We start from the raw sequence: 24,214 nt of genomic DNA on the forward strand, positions 1-24,214 counted from the left end.
TTTAAAGGTGAAGTCATGAGATTTTTTTTTTACTACAGAGAAAGGCAGATTTATCATGTATGTGAGGGGAAAAATGCCACATCATTTTAAAAAGAGACATATATTAAGTGTCTACTTGTAGGTGGGATGGATTTGAAGTGAGAAACATATCATGACTATACAGGAGACTGTATATATACACTTGGCCAAATTTTCTTCAATATTGATAATATCGTATGTATCTGTAGTTGAAAAATTCTTAATGATTTCTAGTTGCTATAGTCACAGAAATAATGCACAGATTTGGGGTGCCTAATTGGCTCAGTTAAGCATCTGACTTTGGCTCAGGTTATGATCTCACTGCTCATGAGTTTGAACCCCACATCAGTCTCTGTGCTGATAGCTCGGAGCCTGGAGCCTGCTTCGGATTCTGTCTCCATCTCTCTGCACCTCCCCTGCTTGCTCTCTGTCTTTGTCTCCTACTCTCTCAAATATAAAATAAAACATTAAAAAATTAAAAAAAAAAGAAATAATGCACAGATTCAATCATGGTAAATCAAGAGCATCAGGGTTTTTTTTTATTATCTAAGATACAGATGGTATAAAGAGAAATGCTATAAACCTTTCTTTTAGAATGAGTTTGTTAGACAAATGTATACATTTGACGTAGATTCCTTTAAGTACATAAGCAATTCTCTGGGAATTAAGTAATTATTCACTGAAGAGATTTCATGTGATGATAGTAGATTACTATGATAGAAGATGGTAAAGGCAGATACTGTACTAATTCTTTTTTTAATGTTTATTTTTGAGAGAGAGAGAGAGAGAGAGAGCGAGCACAAGTGGAGGAGGGGCAGAGAGAGAAGGGAGACACAGGATCTGAAGCAGGCTCCAGGCTCTGAGATGTCAGGACAGAGCCCAATGTGGGGCTCAAACCCACAAACTGCGAGATCATGACCTGAGCGAAAGTTGGACGCTTAGCTGACTGAGCCATCCAGGCGCCCCGCCCCTGTACTGATTCTTAAAGCTTGCTATTAAATATTAAAGACATCTCATCCCAATATGATTTAGTAAAATAGAATATGAGTGATATTATATTTATATTGTGAGATGGACTTTGGAGCATAACAAGATGGTTGGGCTTGATGTCATTACCCCATAAAATGTCATTAATAGGTAATTACACGGATACTTTGGGTTGTTTATGAAAAGTGTTGACCTCAGGGGCGTGTGGGTGGCTCAGTCGGTTGAACATCTGACTTCAGCCTAGGTCATGATCTTGTGATTTGTGAGTTCTAGCCCCGTGTTGGGCTCTGTGCTGACCGCTTGGAGCCTGGAGCCTGCTTCAGATTCTGTGTCTCCCTCTCTCCGCCCCTTCCCTGCTCATGCTCTGTCTCTCTCTGTCTCTCAAAAATAAATAAATGTTAAAAAAAATTAAAAAAATAAAAAGAAAAGTGTTGACCTCAAAGAAGTTAAATCGTATTCTGAAATTTGATCAGGAGCTATGAGGTAATGGGAACTTATGGTAATGACTTATACGTAATGTATTTGTATGTTAGCGACAGGTTTGGGAGTTTGCTATGATACCTATCTGGATTAAATGATTTAAAAGTCAGACTATTTAAGTAGAGGATAGAGGAAAATGATATAGGTGCTTGTACTATAGGGGCACTTGGAATTAGTTGTAAGATGGGATTGCCACAAATGTGCTAATACGATCTTTTGGCATCTATATGATTTATTTGCCCGCTCATATCTGAATGGTTGTGTTCACTTCTGGAGATGTTACCTATTAAGAGAGACCCTGACACACTGGAGAAGGTCCAGAGAAGATCTTCCAGGATCTTGCAGGTTTCTGAAACCAAGCCATAGGATGAATGGTCAAAAGCAATGAAGTTCTATAGTTTGGAAGGCAGAAGGGACATATTGGCTATGTTCAGATATTGGTGGGCCAGGTCTATCATGATGAAGAGGGTGTCCCTCTACTCCCAGGAAGCAAAAGTAGAGTCAGTGAGTAGAAAGAGGGTTAGAGTTTGGCTCTACAATAAGAAAAATATTTCTAATAATTAGAGTGACTTAATAAATAAATTGCCTATCTTATGAGGGAATGAACTTCATTTTATAAGAAGTGTTTAAGAATAGGCTGGACAGCCATTTTTGTCAGCAAGGGTCAGTGTTCTCTGAGGCAACAAGATGTGTCCACCCTCATTAACCTGAGAATAAGAGAAATAACATTGTCTTCAAAAAGTTAAACCATAAAAATCCAACATAGAGTAAACCACAGCAGAGATCAGAAATCAGTGAAGTCCCCTTGCAGAAGAGTATCACCTTTAAAGCTAGCAATGATAATTGTCCCAGCCTTTATTGAGTCCCTTTATGTGCTAGGCATCATGCTGGGAGTTTTACATATATTGTCTGTTAATACTCTGTATAAATTAAATACTATTACCCTTTTCTACGGTGGTTTGAAGGCATGAACATGGCTACAGAATCAAAGGAGTCATTCAAAAGTGTGATTTGTTAGTACCGGAAGCAGAGAAAAGAGAGCAAGGGCAGCACACAGAAAGACAAATGGAGTTTGGATGGTCTTGTCCAGGTGGTAGATAGATTGTGCTAGCTCATTGCTTACAAACTGCTCTAATTCTAGTTACCCAAATTTCCCTCCCAACCTCCCTCCTTTCCTCCTTCCTTCCCTTCCCTCCTTCCTCCCTCCCTTCCTTCCCATGCTCCTCCTATTCTCTTGGTACATAAATGAGCAATTCCAATCCCACCTATAGGCGCTGTTGAAAGCTTTCCTTCATCCTACTCTAATAGTCCAGGCATGCTTCTGACTTGTCTAATGCTACCATCTGAGAGAGCTTCCTGCTGTAAAATTAGCTTTTTATTAGAAATGAAAGGTACAACTGCTGACAGGGAGTACTCAGCCTCTCCAAAACCTAACCTATGAGAACGTTTGGCTCATTAGCTACCATGGCCCTGCTATTCAGTTCACTCTGCTAGCAGTTCACAGGACTAGAGACAGTTTCTCTCAACTGGGGAGCACGACTTCATTGGAAAGTCTTTGTGGCATTGACAAGACAAAAGATATAAACAAACAAGAATTTGATGGGACGATTCAAATAACATGCAGACAGTTCACAGGAGGACAAAAACAGGGAAAAGGCAGGGGTTTCCTCAGTGGTAAAACTAGGAGTGGGCAAAAATCAGGTCCTTTCCTCTGTTATTGTCTGGTTGTGAGTTTGTTACTTGTGTAAAGATTCTTTCTGATTATGATACAGCTTTCCAAATAGGTACATTTACAAAGGAAGATTGCGTTGGCCATACTTATGGGAACATTCAGTGTGTACATCAGTTAGTTTTATTATCAAGAATAATATATCCACTTTCTATTTTACTTTACACATTAGTTCCCATGAGTTCTTCAGAGCTTGTACAATATGTCCTGTGAGACTGTGTAAGAGGATGGACTAAATGACCCCTAGCCATTATACTTAGCTCAAATTTACATTAAATTCTTCTTGTATACATTAATAAAGATGATAATCACAAACAAGTCAGGAAATAAAAGGTTAAGATTCTGGTCAAATAGGAATGTATCCATCAATATTAATTTTGGGAGCTTATTTGGAAGACTAGTTAATATGCAAATGAGGATAACATCTGCAGTTACCCTTTCATGAGATAAGTTAACTTCCTTGTGTGGCTTTCTTGGGCTACTGTACGAAATAGTCCAAGGCGAAGCGTTTTGTACCTTTTGTAAAATTGCTATCAATACAGCCACTTTCGTAACATTGTACAGGTTCCTGTGCAAGAATCAAAGTGATGTTTCCTTGTTTACATTTTTAAATGTCTTCATTCTGTCTTAATTTTTTTTTTCCTGAGGTAGGGATGGTATTTAGTATAAATAAGAAATCATTTGTTACTGGAATTGGGATTTATATTCTTATTTGATGACAGTTTTTACTTAATTATCACGTGTTGAAGGATATGATTGTGTAAATTTTTGATAGATCTTCAGTTATATATCCACCCTTATGGCGGAAGGAAAGAAGAAAGGGATCTTTCTAAAATTTAAAATGTTTGTGTAACTGATGGTCGCCAGAGGGGACGTGGGAGAGGGGAGGGGTGCAATAGGTGAAGGGGGTTAAGAATGCACTTGGCACAATGAGCCCTGGGTAAGGTATGGAATTGCTGAACCACTGTATTGTACACCTGAAACCAGTAGAACACTGTGTAGTAACTATCCAAGAATTAAAATAAAAAGCTTAATAAACAACAAAAAAATATTTAAATAAAACATAAAAGCAAAAACAAAATGTGTTTGTAATATAGATGCTCAACATAATCACTTTCTCTTAACTTCCCATTTGGGAAGTCTCTTATTGATAGATAGGAGTTGTCATTGTAATTAAAATTTTTACAATAAATCAGAAAAAACTTTATCACTGATTATTGTGGAAGTAGGAAATTTAAAATTAATGTTTTGAGTTTTAAATATCAAAAATAAAAGTTAAAGCATTCAGTTTAAAAAGAATCAGAAATTTATCATCAGATTTAAAGAGACTGGACATATTTAAAACAAATATTCATTTTAAAGAGCACAATTTACAGATATCTACTGAAAACTTTTTTTTTCCTTTTTTGTCCAATTTGGTGCATTTGTTATGATAGTTCAGGTTGTGGAAACAAATAGACTACAACATTTATAATGGCTCAAAATAGGTGTTTATGCTCAGCTCACACAATAAGCCAATGCATGCGTTCTACTTTAGTGGGTAGCTTTGTTCTTTTGATGATTCAGGCCCCGTTCATCTTGTGGCTCCTCTCAATGGTTAGCCCTTGTGTTAAGGCTCAGTTTTGTCACTAATCATATGACCTTAGTGTGCACTCAGTGAAGGCTTATTTAATGAATGAGTGTGCCTGTGCTAACTTTCATAAGGTAAAAGGCTCTATGGAAGGTCGCTGTGTTCAAATAAGGTTTTTTTTTCTTTTAATTTCTTCTTTTTTCTTCCTGTCCATCCTAGGAGAGGAGATATAAATTGGGACGTGCTAAAAATTTGAAGAATTTCATATACTTTATGATATGTCCACGGAGCTCTTTTCCCATCCCAGGGAATGAGAGGAGGAGCAAAGAAGTAGTAGAGACATGAACGTTTTTGGGGTTTTTAAAAAATTTTTTTTCACGTTTATTTTCGAGAGAGAGACAGGTGTGAGTAGGGGAGGGCAGAGAGAGAGGGAGACACAGAATCTGAAGCAGGCTCCAGGCTCTGAGCTATCTGCGTAGAGCCTGATGTGGGGCTCAAACTCATGAACCATGAGATCATGACCTGAATCGAAGTCAGATGCTTAACCGACTGAGCCTCCCAGGCACCCCAGGACATGAATGTTATGAATCAATTTGAAATCATCTCGTTTTAAAAGAACACAGGTGACATGTATCATCCATGTTTATGCACATATGTGTAAGATAGCTAAAAGGAGGCACACAATCTCTTAAAGGTGGTTGTAGCTGCTGAAACTGATGAGGAGGAGTCTGGAAGGGAATATTTATATTCCCAGTGTATAAATATTTATAATGTTTGAACTTTTATCCTGTCTATATATTGTATCTTAAAATAAAAACAGACTTTTAGGGAAAAAAAGAATTACACACAAAGTTTCTATTAAATAATCAGGCTTTCTCTGCATTTTTTCTGACCTAGGGATCCAACATTACTGATACCTGCACTGAAATGCTAATGTGTGGAGTCTTACTGAAAATCTCTTCTGGAAATATTCAAGAACGGGTGTTTTTTCTTTTCGATAATCTTTTGGTGTATTGCAAAAGAAAACACAGGTAAGGGGATAAACAAGTACTAGTTCAGAAATTATTTATCCGTCTCATAGCCTCAACCTTTTCCTCACTGCTCCTGGGAACTCAGGATCTCCTCAGTAAATCCCATAGTCTCTTCACCTGCAATGATTTTCTCCTTCATTATACCTGCAGCCCCTGTCCTGTCGACATCCCTTTACTTTGTCAACACTCACAGCTATAAAAATTGAAATCTAAATTTTAAGCATCCCACTGCTTCACTAAGCTGCTCCTGTCAAAGTCATCATTCCCCTCTGTTTTCTAATCACGTGGTCACTTTATTTTATGTGTTTCCTCGGCAGAAGAAGTAGATGAGCACTTCCTCCTTCTTAAAACACTTTCTTCTCTTTCCTTTTGTAACATCACACTCTATTGGTCAAATATTGGCCTGCTGCGTGCTTCTGCTTTCCACTCCCTTTGCTCTATCATATTTATCAACTCTGCCTTAGTGATTTGATTCAATCCTGTGGCTTCCTGTCCCACCCACCTCCACGTGACTTGCTCAGAAATCTCTAGCCCAGAAATATAGACTCATCCTTCCTACCTATTTGGTATCTCACTTGTGATGGTTGTGAAGATTTTCAACATGGAAGGAATAGAATTCCTGATTTCTTCTCTTAATGGTGCTCCTCCCCCAATTTTCCCCATCCACTGGTTTCCCTAACTTCAAAAGCTAGGAGTCAACCTTGGTTCCTCTCTTTTCCTCAACCTCCCAAATGTAATCCATTAGGGAATCTTACCGATTCTGCATTTAAAACATATGAAAACCTCCCCCTATATCTCTCTATCCTAGTCCAGTCAACCAGCATCTCCTCCCTGGCTAACAGTGGCTGGTCCCACCAGGTCCTCATTTACTGCTCTAAAGTTTATGCTCTATACAGAAACCAGAGCAACCTTTGTAACACAAATGAAAGCACATTATTACCTATCTTGAAGCTATCATTTGCTTCCCGGAATACAAGCAACTCCTTATCCTGGCTTGCAGATTTCTGCATGACCCAGCCCCTCCCTACTTCTCTGACCTCATCTCACCCCACGTCTTCTTTTCCTGTTCCTTGATTATACCATTTGCATTTCCTTCTTACGGCGTTTGCCCTGCCTGTTTCTTCCCAGGATGCTTTTCCGTCTGAGTTTTGTTTGGCTAGATTCTTCATGTCTTTTAGATCTCACTTAAGTATCTCTCTTTCAGAAATATCTTCTCTGACCACCCCATCCACTGTAGCCTCCCAGCCATTCTCTATCAAGAAAGTTCTTGCTAGTGTTTTCTTCATTATTTATTTATTTGGTGCCACCTTCACTAGATTAGACTGTAAAGTCCTTGAGAACAGCTGTCTTGCTGCTTAGTCTCTGCTATTTCCTCAGAGGCTGGACCTTCCATGTAATAGACAATCAAGAAGTATTTCTTAAATAAGTGAATAAACGAATGAACGAAACCCAGCCAAGTCCCTGGTATAGCTTAGCCACCATTAGTTTAAATTTTTTTTTTTTTCAACGTTTATTTATTTTTGGGACAGAGAGAGACAGAGCATGAACGGGGGAGGCGCAGAGAGAGAGGGAGACACAGAATCGGAAGCAGGCTCCAGGCTCTGAGCCATCAGCCCAGAGCCCGACGCGGGGCTCGAACTCACGGACCGCGAGATCGTGACCTGGCTGAAGTCGGACGCTTAACCGACTGCGCCACCCAGGCGCCCCGAGCCACCATTAGTTTAAATAATTTTATGTATCCTTGTTATTGATGTAATGCTACTTGTTTTAAAGCATGGATATAATTTTTCTTCAGAAGGTGCTTAATTTATAGGATGTTTTCTTGAACTCTTGGCAAAAATTTTTACAGGTTGATTAAGCAAAATAGTAGGGCTGCATTTAATTGGGAAATTTATATGCTTCTTCCTAACCATATCTAGGTAACATTAGTTTCAGTGAAATGGTACTAAGCGGCTTCTCTAAACTTAAAGGTAAAGCAGGTGGTTGAGAACGCAGGGTTTGAGTGTTTATTCTAGATTCAGAAATTAGGAAATTATAGCCAAACATTTTCTGGTAAAGTAAGAATGAGAAACTCAAAACCAATGGAGGCAAGATTAAGGGAATGTCCTTCTTTATCTCTTGAAATGGGACTCCCTAAGTCAATGAACAAGATGCCCAGTGTAAGTTTGCGAAAAGTTGGCAGCTACATTGATGACGTGGCTGTTTTGCCTTTCGGACTGTGCTATCAGAATTCTCTAGTATGAGACATTAGTGCGGAAATATAATGACATTAATGAGAAAACACAGAACTACCCCATGTGCCTTGATGAAACGGAGCAGTTTAGGATTAAAGTCAAAGGATAATTAAATTGTTTAAAAAAATAATTAAATTGTCGTTATCTCTGTCTTAATGAGTATTTAAAAAAATTCTTTTTACTGGATATGAAAATAAACTTGTCTGGTTTTTTTAGAATGCTTTTCTGAATTCTTTGTGTTTTGAAGTGAGATTGAGATGAATAGAAGTAGGCTTTAGGAAGACTGTTAATTTTACGTGTACGTAACTCATTAAAAAATTGTAATATGGGGTGCCTGGGTGGCTCAGTCGGTTAAGCGTCAGACTTCAGCTCAGGTCATGATCTCGCAGTCTGAGTTCAAGCCCCGCGTCGGGCTCTGTGCTGACAGCTCAGAGCCTGGAGCCTACTTTGGATTCTGTGTCTCCCTCTCTCTCTGCCCCTCCCCTGCTCATGCTCTGTCTCTCTCTGTCTCAAAAAAAAAAAAAAAAAAAACAAAAAAAAAACAAAAAAAAACCACATAAAAAAAAATTGTAATGTGATTCAAATTGTTTACGTGCAGTTGTTTTTTCCAAGCTTTACTGAGGTATAATTGACAAATAGAATTGAAGGATATTTTAGTTCTACAGCATTACGATTTGATATACATCGTGAAAGGATTTCCTCCGTGTAGTCAATTAACACATCCATCTAGGTACAGTTATTAAAGGCATCCATTTGAGAATGAGATCTTTTTTCTTTATTATAGTTGATCTCATACTTATATATATGCCCGCCTTCAAGTCCAAAGTTTTTGCACAGTTAGCAAAAGTTTTTGTCCACATTATACGCACATTGAAGACGTTTGCTTAAAAATCACAGGCTTTTTCATTTTTAACATTTATGCATTTGTGAGAGACAGAGAGAAACAGAGCACGAGCTGGGGAGGGGCAGAGACAAAGGGAGACAGAATCTGAAGCAGGCTCTGGACTCTGAGCTGTCAGCACAGAGCCTGACTTGGGACTCAAACCTACAAACCTGAGATCATGACTTGAGTGTATAATGATGATGTCATTTATGGTCTCATGGCTGTTATTGTTAAATAGCTAAACAACAGGAAACATTTGTAAAATTAAAAGCCTGCAGTTTTGGGGGCATCTGGGTGACTCAGTCGGTTAAGCATCTGACTTGGCTCAGGTCATGATCTCAGCCACTGATAGGAGAATGAATATTATCCCAATAAGTTAATAACAGTTACTTATTCATTCTCCTATCAGTGGACTTTAGATTTTTATTTGTTTTCTTTGTTGGTTTTAGTTTTTCTGCTATTATGAACATTCCTGCACATGTATCCTGGTGACCATTAAAACACATACTTAGGAGGGAAATCATAGAATTGGGATATGCAAAATAGTCAACATTACAATATAAAACAAAATTGTTTTCAAACCTTAGGCTTTTCAGTCTATGTACTTTAATAGAGCCATCTTCTGAAAGGACCAAAGATCTCTCTGTCTGAGTGAAGTGTTACAGTATTGATCAAACACTTACTGAAATTTCATATTGAGTGTTACTATCTGCTCAAGAGAAATAATAGAAACATGTACAGAGTTCACAGCAGTATCACAAAGAAAATTAATACTTTGAAAATACGACCCAGTGAATGATTCCATGCCATGGTTCTCTGACTGTGACTAAAACTGTTACCAAGTATATTAAACTTTTAAAAAAATACATGATGTGTTAACTTACAAGGAATTCTTTTTTACCAGACACCATGATACTATGTCCTACCTGGGAGAATATTCAGGTACCTGCATATTAGTCTGCTGTGCATTCTTCTCTGTCCTTGGCTGACTCTGATGCCAACTTGCATACTGCCTGGCCCGAATCCCTAAATTGTAGCATTTATTTAAGGTTATTCACAAAGGACATTCAGAGGTCACTTTCAAAATGAACACGGGAGTGCAGGATGGTGAAGATCTGGGACTAATAAATCCTAAATCAGGTTAATTAATCTATTTAGTTAGGTTTCTTTACTAGTGGTGAAGGACTACTAAGTTTTAATGAGAGTTTAGACAGATAAGCCAGGAAGATGTACTCTTTTCCAAGGAAGAAACTCAGAGACCGTGACAGCACCTTGTGACCCCGCTCAGCACCTGCCCAGCACTTCTCAGCACTTCACCACCTCTCAACACTTCAGGACTGATCTCTAACTGTAGGAGAGAGGAGGAGAGGGACATTGAAGCCGGTAAACATTTACATCTCCACTTTTGCCACATGTGTCTGTATAACACAATAAGTGAATAACTATTTCAGTATATTAAATTATTTGCTAAACTTTTGTCAATGAGTCAAATGGAATAGTTCAGGTTAATTGAAATCTTTTGAGTGGCTAGGTGTTCTTAAATCCTCCTGAATCATTTCTTAGAATCTTTCTTCTTTAGGGGCGCCTGGGTGGCTCAGTTGGTTGAGGGTCCAACTCTTGATTTCAGCTTAGGTCATGAGCCCAGGGTCCTGGGATCGAGTCCCATGTTGAGCTCCGTGCTGAGTTTGGAGCCTGCTTAAGATTCTCTCCCTCCCTAAGCCCCTCTCCCCCACTCAAGGTTGAAGAATCTTTCCTCTTTAAGAATTAAATTAGTTAATAATTTAAAACATAATTTTAAAAAGTTTTTAAAATCAACTCTCTTGAATGTTCAGTGATTCCATTACAAACATACTTAACCACTTAATTCATATGATAAATGTTCACCTTTATGTTAAAAATGTAACACAAACCTTTGTATTACATGCTTTTTTAGCATTAAAGACTGGTAATAGGCACACTATACACAAAGTTTTGGAATGTTTTCAACTTCTTTTTAAAATAGAAGAAATGAGACCCTTATAAAGGATTATAAGTGTATTAAGAGACTTACTCAACAAGCATACAATTCTCATATCATAAAAACAATCTAGGGAAAATATTTTCAGCTGGATGACATTCAACTTAAGAATTCCCAGCACAGTCCGTTTCTTTGCAGAGGGATCATAAGTACCAACCGAATTTTACCAGACAGAGCTTGAAAAGGTGGAAATTACCAGCTAGTTACTGAAAAATGAGAAATGAAAGTGAAATAAATCAGATGAAGTTTTAAAATAACTAACTTTTAGTGTGTGTCAGACTTTGATTGGGTACCTTTGATTTCTAACTTGAGCAAAAATACATATTTACCCACCTACCTGTATACTGTTCTTAGTCCAAAGCTTCCATTTATCTAAATTATTTAATTTAATTTTTTTTTTTTGAGAGAGAGAGAGAGAGAGAGAGAGCATGGGGGAGGAGCAGGAGACAGGGAGAGGAATCCCAAGCAGGCTCCATGCTGTCAGCACAGAGCCACATGCGGGGCTCGATCTCACAAACCATGAGATCGTGACCTGAGCTGAAATCAAGAGTCAGACGCTTACCTGACTGAGCCACCCAGATGCCCCAATAACTTCCATTTATTTAATTTATTTATTTATTTTTTTAATTAATTTATTTTTTTAATATATGAAATTTATTGTCAAATTGGTTTCCATACAACACCCAGTGCTCATCCCAAAAGGTGCCCTCCTCAACACCCATCACCCACCCTCCCCTCCCTCCCACCCCCCATCAACCCTCAGTTTGTTCTCAGTTTTTAAAAGTCTCTTATGCTTTGGCTCTCTCCCACTCTAACGTCCTTTTTTTTTTTTTTTTTTTTCCTTCCCCTCCCCCATGGGTTCCTGTTAAGTTTCTCAGGATCCACATAAGAGTGAAACCATATGGTATCTGTCTTTCTCTGTATGGCTTATTTCACTTAGCATCACACTCTCCAGTTCCATCCACGTTGCTACAAAAGGCCATATTTCATTTTTTCTCATTGCCACGTAGTATTCCATTGTGTATATAAACCACAATTTCTTTATCCATTCATCAGTTGATGGACATTTAGGCTCTTTCCATAATTTGGCTATTGTTGAGAGTGCTGCTATAAATATTGGGGTACAAGTGCCCCTATGCATCATCACTCCTGTATCCCTTGGGTAAATTCCTAGCAGTGCTATTGCTGGGTCATAGGGTAGGTCTATTTTTAATTTTCTGAGGAACCTCCACACTGTTTTCCAGAGCGGCTGCACCAATTTGCATTCCCACCAACAGTGCAAGAGGGTTCCCGTTTCTCCACATCCTCTCCAGCATCTATAGTCTCCTGATTTGTTCATTTTGGCCACTCTGACTGGCGTGAGGTGATATCTGAGTGTGGTTTTGATTTGTATTTCCCTGATAAGGAGCGACGTTGAACATCTTTTCATGTGCCTGTTGGCCATCCAGATGTCTTCTTTAGAGAAGTGTCTTTTCATGTTTTCTGCCCATTTCTTCACTGGGTTATTTGTTTTTCGGGTGTGGAGTTTGGTGAGCTCTTTATAGATTTTGGATACTAGCCCTTTGTCCGATATGTCATTTGCAAATATCTTTTCCCATTCCGTTGGTTGCCTTTTAGTTTTGTTGGTTGTTTCCTTTGCTGTGCAGAAGCTTTTTATCTTCATAAGGTCCCAGTAATTCACCTTTGCTTTTAATTCCCTTGCCTTTGGGGATGTGTCGAGTAAGAGATTGCTACGGCTGAGGTCAGAGAGGTCTTTTCCTGCTTTCTCCTCTAGGGTTTTGATGGTTTCCTGTCTCACATTCAGGTCCTTTATGCATTTTGAGTTTATTTTTGTGAATGGTGTGAGAAAGTGGTCTAGTTTCAACCTTCTGCATGTTGCTGTCCAGTTCTCCCAGCACCATTTGTTAAAGAGGCTGTCTTTTTTCCATTGGATGTTCTCTCCTGCTTTGTCAAAGATGAGTTGGCCATACGTTTGTGGGTCTAGTTCTGGGGTTTCTATTCTATTCCATTGGTCTGTGTGTCTGTTTTTGTGCCAATACCATGCTGTCTTGATGATTACAGCTTTGTAGTAGAGGCTAAAGTCTGGGATTGTGATGCCTCCTGCTTTGGTCTTCTTCAAAATTACTTTGGCTATTTGGGGCCTTTTGTGGTTACAGATGAATTTTAGAGTTGCTTGTTGTAGTTTCGAGAAGAATGCTGGTGCAATTTTGATTGGGATTGCATTGAATGTGTAGATAGCTTTGGGTAGTATTGACATTTTGACAATATTTATTCTTCCAATCCATGAGCACGGAATGTCTTTCCATTTCTTTAAATCTTCTTCAACTACCTTCATAAGCTTTCTATACTTTTCAGCATACAGATCTTTTACATCATTGGTTAGATTTAGTCCTAGGTATTTTATGCTTCTTGGTGCAATTGTGAATGGGATCAGTTTCTTTATTTGTCTTTCTGTTGCTTCATTGTTAGTGTATAAGAATGCAACTGATTTCTGTACATTGATTTTGTATCCTGCAACTTTGCTGAATTCATGTATCAGTTCTAGCAGACTTTTGGTGGAGTCTGTCGGATTTTCCATGTATAATATCATGTCATCTGCAAAAAGCGAAAGCTTGACTTCATCTTTGCCAATTTTGATGCCTTTGATTTCCTTTTGTTGTCTGATTGCTGATGCTAGAACTTCCAGCACTATGTTAAACAACAGCGGTGAGAGTGGGCATCCCTGTCTGTTCCTGATCTCAGGGAAAAAGCTCTCAGTTTTTCCCCGTTGAGGATGATGTTAGCTGTGGGCTTTTCATAAATGGCTTTTATGATCTTTAAGTATGTTCCTCCTATCCCGACTTTCTCAAGGGTTTTTATTAAGAAAGGGTGCTGGATTTTGTCAAAGGCCTTTTCTGCATCGATTGACAGGATCATATGGTTCTTCTCTTTTTTTTTTTGTTAATGTGATGTATCACGTTGATTGATTTGCGAATGTTGAACCAGCCCTGCATCCCAGGAATGAATCCCACTTGATCATGGTGAATAATTCTTTTTATATGCCGTTGAATTCGATTTGCTAGTATCTTATTGAGAATTTTTGCATCCATATTCATCAGGGATATTGGCCTGTAGTTCTCTTTTTTTACTGGGTCTCTGTCTGGTTTAGGAATCAAAGTAATACTGGCTTCATAGAATGAGTCTGGAAGTTTTCCTTCCCTTTCTATTTCTTGGAATAGCTTGAGAAGGATAGGTATTATCTCTGCCTTAAACATCTGGTAGAACTCCCCTGGGAAGCCATCTGGTCCTGGACTCTTATTTGTTGGGAGATTTTTGATAACCGATTCAATTTCTTCGCTGGTTATGGGTCTGTTCAAGCTTTCTCTTTCCTCCTGATTGAGTTTTGGAAGAGTGTGGGTGTTTAGGAATTTGTCCATTTCTTCCAGGTTGTCCAATTTGTTGGCATATAATTTTTCATAGTATTCCCTGATAATTGTTTGTATCTCTGAGGGATTGGTTGTAATAATTCCATTTTCATTCATGATTTTATCTATTTGGGTCATCTCCCTTTTCTTTTTGAGAAGCCTGGCTAGAGGTTTGTCAATTTTGTTTATTTTTTAAAAAAACCAACTCTTGGTTTCATTGATCTGCTCTACAGTTTTTTTAGATTCTATATTGTTTATTTCTGCTCTGATCTTTATTATTTCTCTTCTTCTGCTGGGTTTAGGCTGCCTTTGCTGTTCTGCTTCTATTTCCTTTAGGTGTGCTGTTAGATTTTGTATTTGGGATTTTTCTTGTTTCTTGAGATAGGCCTGGATTGCAATGTATTTTCCTCTCAGGACTGCCTTCGCTGCATCCCAAAGCGTCTGGATTGTTGTATTTTCATTTTCGTTTGTTTCCATGTATTTTTTAATTTCTTCTCTAATTGCCTGGTTGACCCACTAATTCTTTAGTAGGGTGTTCTTTAACCTCCATGCTTTTGGAGGTTTTCCAGACTTTTTCCTGTGGTTGATTTCAAGCTTCATAGCATTGTGGTCTGAAAGTATGCATGGTATAATTTCAATTCTTGTAAACTTATGAAGGGCTGTTTTGTGACCCAGTATATGATCTATCTTGGAGAATGTTCCATGTGCACTTGAGAAGAAAGTATATTCTGTTGCTTTGGGATGCAGAGTTCTAAATATATCTGTCAAGTCTATCTGATCCAATGTATCATTCAGGGCCCTTGTTTCTTTATTGACCGTGTGTCTAGATGATCTATCCATTTCTGTAAGTGGGGTGTTAAAGTCCCCTACAATTACCACATTCTTATCAATAAGGTTGCTTATGTTTATGAGTAATTGTTTTATATATTTGGGGGGCTCCTGTATTCGGCACATAGACATTTATAATTGTTAGCTCTTCCTGGTGGATAGACCCTGTAATTATTATATAATGCCCTTCTTCATCTCTTGTTACAGCCTTTAATTTAAAGTCTAGTTTGTCTGATATAAGTATGGCTACTCCAGCTTTCTTCTGGCTTCCAGTAGCATGATAAATAGTTCTCCATCCCCTCACTCTGAATCTAAAGGTGTCCTCAGGTCTAAAATGAGTCTCTTGTAGACAGCAAATAGATGGGTCTTGTTTTTTTTATCCATTCTGATACCCTATGTCTTTTGGTTGGCGCATTTAATCCATTTACATTCAGTGTTATTATAGAAAGATACGGGTTTAGAGTCATTGTGATGCCTTTATGTTTTATGCTTGTAGTGATGTCTCTGGTACTTTGTCTCACAGGGTCCCCCTTAGGATCTCTTGTAGGGCTGGTTTAGTGGTGACAAATTCCTTCAGTTTTTGTTTGTTTGGGAAGACCTTTATCTCTCCTTCTATTCTAAATGACAGACTTGCTGGATAAAGGATTCTCGGCTGCATTTTTTTTCTGTTCATCACATTGAAGATCTCGTGCCAATCCTTTCTGGCCTGCCAAGTTTCAAAAGAGAGATCAGTCACGAGTCTTATAGGTCTCCCTTTATATGTGAGGGCACGTTTATCCCTTGCTGCTTTCAGAATTTTCTCTTTATCCTTGTATTTTGCCAGTTTCACTATGATATGTCGTGCAGAAGATCGATTCAAGTTACGTCTGAAGGGAGTTCTCTGTGCCTCTTGGATTTCAATGCCTTTTTCCTTCCCCAGTTCAGGGAAGTTCTCAGCTATAATTTCTTCAAGTACCCCTTCAGCACCTTTCCCTCTCTCTTCCTCCTCTGGGATACCAATTATGCGTATATTATTTCTTTTTAGTGTATCACTTAGTTCTCTAATTTTCCCCTCATACTCCTGGATTTTTTAATCTCTCTTTCTCTCAGCTTCCTCTTTTTCCACAACTTTATCTTCTGGTTCACCTATTCTCTGCCTCTTCAATCCGAGCTGTCGTCGTTTCCATTTTGCTTTGCATTTCGTTCAAAGCGCTTTTCAGCTCCTCGTGACTGTTCCTTAGTCCCTTGATCTCTGTAGCAAGAGATTCTCTGCTGTCCTCTATACTGTTTTCAAGCCCAGCGATTAATTTTATGACCATTATTCTAAGGCGAAAGATTTATGCGATCTGAAGAGAAACCAGAGTATGATGACCACTATTCTAAATTCACTTTCTGTTATATTATTTAAATCCTTTTTGATCAGCTCATTAGCTGTTGTTATTTCCTGGAGATTCTTCTGAGGGGAATTCTTCCGTTTGGTCACTTTGGATAGTCCCTGGAGTGGTGAGGACCTGCAGGGCACTTCCCCTGTGCTGTGGTGTATAACTGGAGTTGGTGGGCGGGGCTGCAGTTAGTCCTGATGTCTGCCCCCAGCCCACCGCTGGGGCCACAGTCAGACTGGTGTGTGCCTTCTCTTCCCCTCTCCTAGGGGCGGGATTCACTGTGGGGTGGCGTGGCCCGTCTGGGCTACTTGCACACTGGCAGGCTTGTGGTGCTGGGGATCTGGCCTATGAGGTGGGGTGGGTGGGCAAGGTGCACGGGGGCAGGAGGGGCAGGCTTAGCTCGCTTCTCCTTAGGTGATCCACTTCAGGAGGGGCCCTGTGGCAGCGGGAGGGAGTCAGATCCGCTGCCGGAGGTTTGGCTCCGCAGAAGCACAGAGTTGGGTGTTTGCGTGGAGCGAGCAAGTTCCCTGGCAGGAACTGGTTCCCTTTGGGATTTTGGCTGGGGGATGGGCGGGGGAGATGGCGCTGCCGAGCGCCTTTGTTCCCCACCAAACTGAGCTCTGTCGTCCGGGGGCCTAGCAGCTCTCCCTCCCTTTGTCCTCCAGCCTTACCGCTTTCTGAGCAGAGCTGTTAACTTATGACCTCCCAGACGCTAAGTCGCGCTTGCTGTCAGAACACACTCCGTCCGTCCGGCCCCTCCGCTTTTGCCAGCCAGACTCGGGGGCTCTGCTTGGCCAGCGAGCCGCCCCTCCGCCCTGGCTCCCTCCCGCCAGTCCGTGGAGCGCGCACCGCCTCATCGCCCTTCCTACCCTCTTCCGTGGGCCTCTCGACTGCGCTTGGCTCCGGCGACTCTGTTCTGCTAATCCTCTGGTGGTTTTCTGGGTTATTTAGGCAGGTGTAGGTGGAATCTAAGTGATCAGCAGGACGCGCGGTGAGCCCAGCGTCCTCCTACGCCGCCATCTTCTTCCAGCCGGGGCTTCCATTTATTTTAAAACACTAGTCTATAAGTTTCAATTTGTAAAGCAACTAGTGCTGTTATGAATGGGAGGACACAAATAAAAAACAAACACCAAGAGCCTAACATTTGGTGTCATTGATTGCATCAATGTCTGTTTTTTTTTTTTAAGACTAGCTTAAGTTATATTGCTTCAATACTGTTTTTTACTAAGTTTAGTAACAAAATTTTTGTGATTTCATTTCATCACAAGACGGTTGAAGAATAGCAAGGCATCTACAGATGGACATCGGTACCTTTTTCGTGGCCGAATCAATACAGAGGTGATGGAAGTGGAGAACGTGGACGATGGCACAGGTAGGTAATTAGTGATTTTAAAATGAGACGCCAGCTCCCTCATAAGACAAACTTCTCACCTGAATATTTCTTTTGCGGTACATTAAAGCTTAGGAAAACTTTGTTAGGTAGAGCAGTTGGAGGAGAAAGGCATGATAAGGAAGAAGAGGATTCTTGTCAAAGTGGAAAATTATATTTGGGTGAAATACACTAGCATTCAACACAGAGATACAAAGAAATTGCTGAGTAGGAGTGACATACGCACTCATATTTCCTGGTATAGCCAGCATGAGTGCAGAAAATAATGAATGAATTTATTTTCTTTTTAAGTTACACTATCTTTTATAAGTATATATGTGATTTTTTCATATATTCTATTGTATAAATACACTAGCATTCAACACAGAGATACAAAGAAATTGCTGAGTAGGAGTGACATACGCACTCATATTTCCTGGTATAGCCAGCATGAGTGTAGAAAATAATGAATGAATTTATTTTCTTTTTAAGTTACACTATCTTTTATAAGTATATATGTGATTTTTTCATATATTCTATTGTATAATATATATTATATTTCGTGTAATATATTCTATTCTACAATGTAATATATAAAACCCTAGATTCGTTTTAGCTAGATAGCCGTTGTGTGTAGAAACATGTCAATTTTCTTACAGAGAAAAGTTGTGGATGAAGGTGGTTTGTGTATTTTAAGTCCTCATTTTAAGTACTTTATTACTTATAGATGGTACATTTTTGCTCTGCAGATCCGGAGGTACAGACATTGATAAGTAAGTTCGTGAAATCACAGTCACAAACATTAAATAAAATGAAGTTACATAAATTATTTTTATTTGAAAAAATATATGGATCCCATTATGTGGTTATGTACTAGTCTATAATATGAATGTTCAGGAAATTGGATCACATTTTCCCCCGATGATTTTAATTAGATTTCAAAGATATGCTTCTAGGAGAAAAAGACAAGATGAAATCACATATATTAATTGTTGCTAAATGACTTTAATTCCCATATGCAGAAGTGTTCTGTATAATACTTCATTTAAACTGGGATTGGGGCACAGGTCAGCTCCCCTCTACCACATACCTTTGTTACCATCTTTTAGTCCCAGAGGGGAGAAGAATGTTTATCCTTGCAGGGGTGCAAATTTTCAAAAGTGCTCACCTATGTGCCATTTCTCTATCCCATTGTCAGTATCCTAAAAATTGTCCAGAATATAAAATAGTAAAGCATGATTGTTTCAGGTAATGGTGGAAGGACATGCAATGAGCAAAACTCAGGTGTACTGCCTGGGAACCAAGTCGTCTTGTGGTGAGGTTCCTCATGGACTAGGGGAGAGAGGGAGTGTGGAGCTGACAGGTGGCACAGCTAAAAATCCCTTTCTATAATACAGGTGCAAATACATGCTCACATGTGGGACCTAGTAGGCTATCTTTCCTTGGCAGGATGTGCACAATATTTATTTTTTCAAATTTTTTGATGTTTATTTATTTATTTATTTTTGAGACAGATAGAGAGCGAGTCAGGGAGGGGCAGAGAGAGAGGGAGACAGAGAATCCCAAGCAGGCTCCGCATGGTCAGCGCAGAGCCCAATGTGGGACCTGAACTCAGGAACCATGAGGTCGTGACCGGAACCAAAGTCAGACGCTTAACTGACTGAGCCACCCAGGCACCCCCACGGTATTTTTATAAGGTGGCATTAATTCATTTTAATGCTTTGAAAAGAGACTAGTGACATTAGGAAGTTGCCTGTCTAAAATGTGAACAGCTCTCTCACTTCAGTAACCCTATTGCTCAAGAGAATATCCAAAAGCCCACGTACTTGAGGTCGGGAGGCAGGGGAAGGCACACTCAAAGCTCTACTCTGTTCCTTCTTGGCCTCGTCTGCCCTGGTGGAACCACCTGTCCCCTGTTGCTTCAGCCTTCTGTTTGTTTTTTTCATAAAGCTCCTGTGTCTCACTTCCTTTCCTCTCTCCCAGATGGTGTGGTTGTCTCCATTTGCGCCATCTGCATTGGTAATCTAAGTGAATTTGGGTAAACTGTGTTGAATTTTGATAATGATTACTATGCTATGGGAAATTGGGGCATAAGATAAAGAAATGGAAGGAGCCCAGGGCCTTTGGAGGCATGGGCATAAAATAGCATCTTCAGCATATCTGTGTCAGATAGGTATATGGGGGTGAGCCTATGTGGGGTGATGGAGCTTTAATGCAAGTGGTCTTTGGATTCAACCCCATGAAAAAGTTATTTTAGCATTGGTAAGAATTTCACCTTCAGGACCTCGGCACCTGAGGGACAGGGGCATTATAGAAACAAGGCCTCAGACCCTGGTAAATACAAATTAGTGGGGAAGACTAATATTAGTGATAAAGTGTCTAATGACAGATCTTGACACAAACTTCCAAGGCTCAGGATTCATTGAAATATGATGAAGAAATTAATTACACTTTGTATTATTCAGTTAAGGTTTTGTTTCCCCCTTCAACATACATATGCAGCATGTTGCTGAAATTTGGCTGCAAATACTTGCTACAACGTCACTTAAAGACATTTTAGGCTCCAGCTGGATACCTTCCCTTTGCTTCCTGCAAAGAAAATTTGGTTTTCTCATATGTGTGTGTACTAGGTCTTTTGGAGGAGTATGTGTCCTCAGCCAGGACATGGAAATTTAAAAATAGAATTTCTGGAGATGAATAGGATCTTGAAGATCAACTCATATACCCTGTTAACATTTCGGATGATGGAAACCAGGCCACACTTAAGAACTAACTCATCCACTTTTACCCAGCTGTTTGGTATGGAGCTGGGACTGGAGTGAGGTTTCTCAGGTGCCCGTGGCCATACCTTGAGAAACATGGAGCAGCGACTCCATATGAATTTTAAATCTGTAGGGACCAACTGGAGAGCAATGAAGAGATACGGCATTAATGTATAGAAATTGACTTTGGTTGTTTGTTTTGAGAGACACTGGGTGCTGCACCAACTTTCTCCTTTCCTGTTTTCTTGGTCATTTCCATCATGGAATCTCTATTTTTGATGAGCTCAGGTTTTAAGTGTTCTTTTTAAAAAAATTTTTTTTAACGTTTATTCATTTTTTGATAGAGAGGGACAGAGCGTGAGTAGGGGGAAGGGCAGAGAGAGAGGGAGACACAGAATCGGAGGCAGGCTCCAGGCTGTGAGCTGTCAGCACAGAGCCCGACGCAGAACTCGAACTCACGAACCGTGAGATCATGACCTGAGCTGAAGTCAGATGCTTAACCACTGAGCCACCCAGGTGCCCCTAAGTGTTCTTACTTTATACTTATAAACGGGAGCTCTGATGCTGATAGATCTCAGCAGAGCTGATCAGTGTCTGTATACCAAGTTCTTCCCACGCTAGGACCCTGGATGAATTCGGTAAGGGATGGCAAATACCATCATCAGGCTTTTGTGTTCATTGCCAAAACCAGAAACAAACAACGATACCATATTGTGGTATAAATAATAAAAATTAATTAATCAAGATGTATTTTTAAGCATGCTTAGAAATTTCGATGAAAAATTTAAATTCTCCCCCATCTATTTGAATATATTGTAGAAATACTAGGTATTTTTGTATACTCTAGTTATAAGTAAAATGCTTTTCTTTTCTAAGGGCCTCCATCAGACAACCATTTGCACTAATTTAGCTCAAAACTTGCAGAAGTAATTGCATTTGGAATGAGACTAAGCTTTTTAGCCAATGTGTAACTATCTCAAATCTTTTGAAAAATAAACATGATTCTACTTTTATTTATAATGTTTAATGAGTTGGATTATATCAGTTATATCTCAGAATACAAAAAAATTAATGCAATGATGATAAGACATGCAGAAATGTAAAAATCTGTGTATTTATTTTAATATATCCGTGTTATCCATTACTTCTTATGTTCAACAAAGATGGTAGCCATTGAGTATGTGGCCAGATTTCCATTCCACCATTCTCTATAGTTTTAATTTTTTTTAATGTTTATGTATTTTTGAGAGAGAGGGAGAGAGGGAGAGAGAGAGAGAGTGTGAGCTGGGGAGGGCCAGAGAGAGGGAGACAGAATCTGAAGCAGGCTCCAGGCTCTGAGCTGTTAGCACAGAGCCCAATGTGGGGCTCGAACTCACAAACATGAGATCATGACCTGAGCCAAAGTCTGATGCTTAACTGACTGAGCCACCCAGGTGCCCCTCCATTCCACCATTCTCTAGATCCGACTCTCATTTGGGTGAATTCTAATTTTTTTAAAATGTTTATTTATTTATTTTGAGAGAGAGAGAGAGAGAAAGAGTGAGTGAGTGAGTAGGGGAGTGTTGGAGAGAGAGAGGGAAAGAGATAAAGCGAGAGAGAGAGAGAAAGAAAGAATCCCAAGCAGGCTCTCCACTGTCAGCAGAGCCCGACATGGGGTTCCATCCCATGAACCATGACATCATGACCTGAGCTGAAGTCAAGAGTCGGCCGCTTGACCGACTGAGCCACACAAGTGCCCCTGGGGGATTCCTCTAATTTAATTCCTATTCCTTGTTTATGAGTATATCAGTTTAAACATGATTCATAAAAAGTATCCAGCTTAAGAGCTATATGTAGGAAAACTGTCGAACTTTCTACAATTAAATTTCTTTGTAATTTTCATAGTATATTCTTGGAAATTGATTCAAAACGTAGCCCCAGGAGCACCTGGGTGGCTCAGTCGGTTAAGCATCCGAATTTGGCTCAGTTTGTGCTCTCATAGTTCACAAGTTTGAGCTCCGCCTCGGGCTTTCTGCTGTTAGCCCAGAGCCTGCTTCAGATCCTCTATCCCCCTCTTTCTCTGCCCCCCTTCCCTGTGTGCTGTCTCTTTCTCTCTCTTTCAAAAATAAATAAGAAAACATTTAATAAATATTTTAAAAAAGTATACCAGATCATTTGTAAATTCTTTCTTAAGAACAAGTTTATTTGTGTAGTTGGACAAAGGGCAAGAATGGTGACCTTTAGAAAATGTGATCTGTAGTTCAATGTTGGGCAAACCATAGATTGCAGGACAGTAGTCAAATTTGAATTAGGTAAGATGGAGAATTTTTATTCTTTAAGGTGTTCTTGAAAGTGAACAGGATTTTTAAAGAAAGTTTCAGCTACCATTTTTTATATAAATATTTGAAACCATTCAAAGATACTGAACACATTGGGTTTTTTTAAATTAAATTTTGCTTATTAAAGAAAATTTTGGGGGTGCTTGGGTGGCTCGGTTGAGCATCTGACTCGGTTTTGACTTGGGTCATGGTCACGGGGTCATGGGATCAAGCCCCATGTCAGGCTCTGCACTGAGTGTGGAGCCTACTTAAGATTCTCTCCTTCTCCCTCGGTGTCTGCCCTTCTGCTGCTCTCTCATGCACTCTCTCTCTCTCTCTCTGAATAAATAAACTTAAAAAAAATAAAGTAAATTTGAAAATAACAAAAAGTTGAAAATATAAAGAGAAGTAAATGAGAATTTTAATACTTCCTTCAATTTTTCTTTTTATGCATAGATTTTCAAAAATGTTTAAAAACATGAACTCTAGTTTTATATCCTTTTTTCAATTAAATAAAATCATTGTGTGAATTATAGTCATCTTTATCTTCATGTCTTATCGCCACATAACATAGTATTTATTGTTGCTTAATAGTCAAATAGATAAACCATAGTTACCTTATCAGCCATATTTATTGTTGTGTAACCTGAATTGAATACATTCTTAATTAAAAAGTAGGATAACTTTACAATGTTGAAAAGACTAAGACTATAAGGGTTCTTTCCTGATACACTTACATTTTCAATATGTTATTAATTTAAAGGAGTGTTCTTGAGAATTAAAAAAAAAAGGTCAGGGGAGCTATTTTTAGTTTCAAAAGGAAAAATCAGTTAGACTCTCTCTTTTTTTTAAAAGTTTATTTATTTATTTATTTTGAGAGAGAAAGTTCTCAAGCAGGGCAGAGAGAGACAGAGACAGAGAGGATCCCAAGCAGGCTCCGTCCTGTCAGCGTGCAGCCTGTGCGGGGCTTGAACTCACGAATCGTGAGATCATGACCTGATCTGAAATCAAGAGTTAGATACTTAACCAACTGAGCCACCTAGGCATCCCTCGAACCTCTTTTTTTTTTTTTAATTTTTAACTTTTTGCCATAAATAATGGCTAATGCTATTTTGGATGCCAGAAAATTTTCTTCTATTATTTGATAAAATCAAAGATTTATTCCAAAAACTAATTTTCTCAACATTAAATCTTCATAATGTAAGTAAATTATAATTTTTTTAATATGAAATTTATTGTCAAAT

The 24,214-nt window shown here is 39.1% G+C and overlaps 1 protein-coding gene across 1 annotated transcript in view; it reads left to right on the forward strand.

Annotated features, from left to right (window-relative positions):
• PREX2 (phosphatidylinositol-3,4,5-trisphosphate dependent Rac exchange factor 2) overlaps positions 1-24,214 on the forward strand; it is a 291,402-nt gene that overhangs the window by 93,793 nt on the left and 173,395 nt on the right. Inside the window, exons 7-8 of the mRNA XM_047073746.1 lie at positions 5,682-5,815; positions 17,811-17,914. Coding sequence (XP_046929702.1) covers positions 5,682-5,815; positions 17,811-17,914 — 238 coding nt within the window. The remainder of the gene's footprint in view (positions 1-5,681; positions 5,816-17,810; positions 17,915-24,214) is intronic.

This window comes from Lynx rufus, unplaced genomic scaffold (genome assembly GCF_022079265.1).
Source record: "Lynx rufus isolate CCGP_SWC_20201006 ecotype Redwood Valley unplaced genomic scaffold, mLynRuf1.p SCAF_12, whole genome shotgun sequence".
NCBI classification, from domain to species: domain Eukaryota; kingdom Metazoa; phylum Chordata; class Mammalia; order Carnivora; family Felidae; genus Lynx; species Lynx rufus.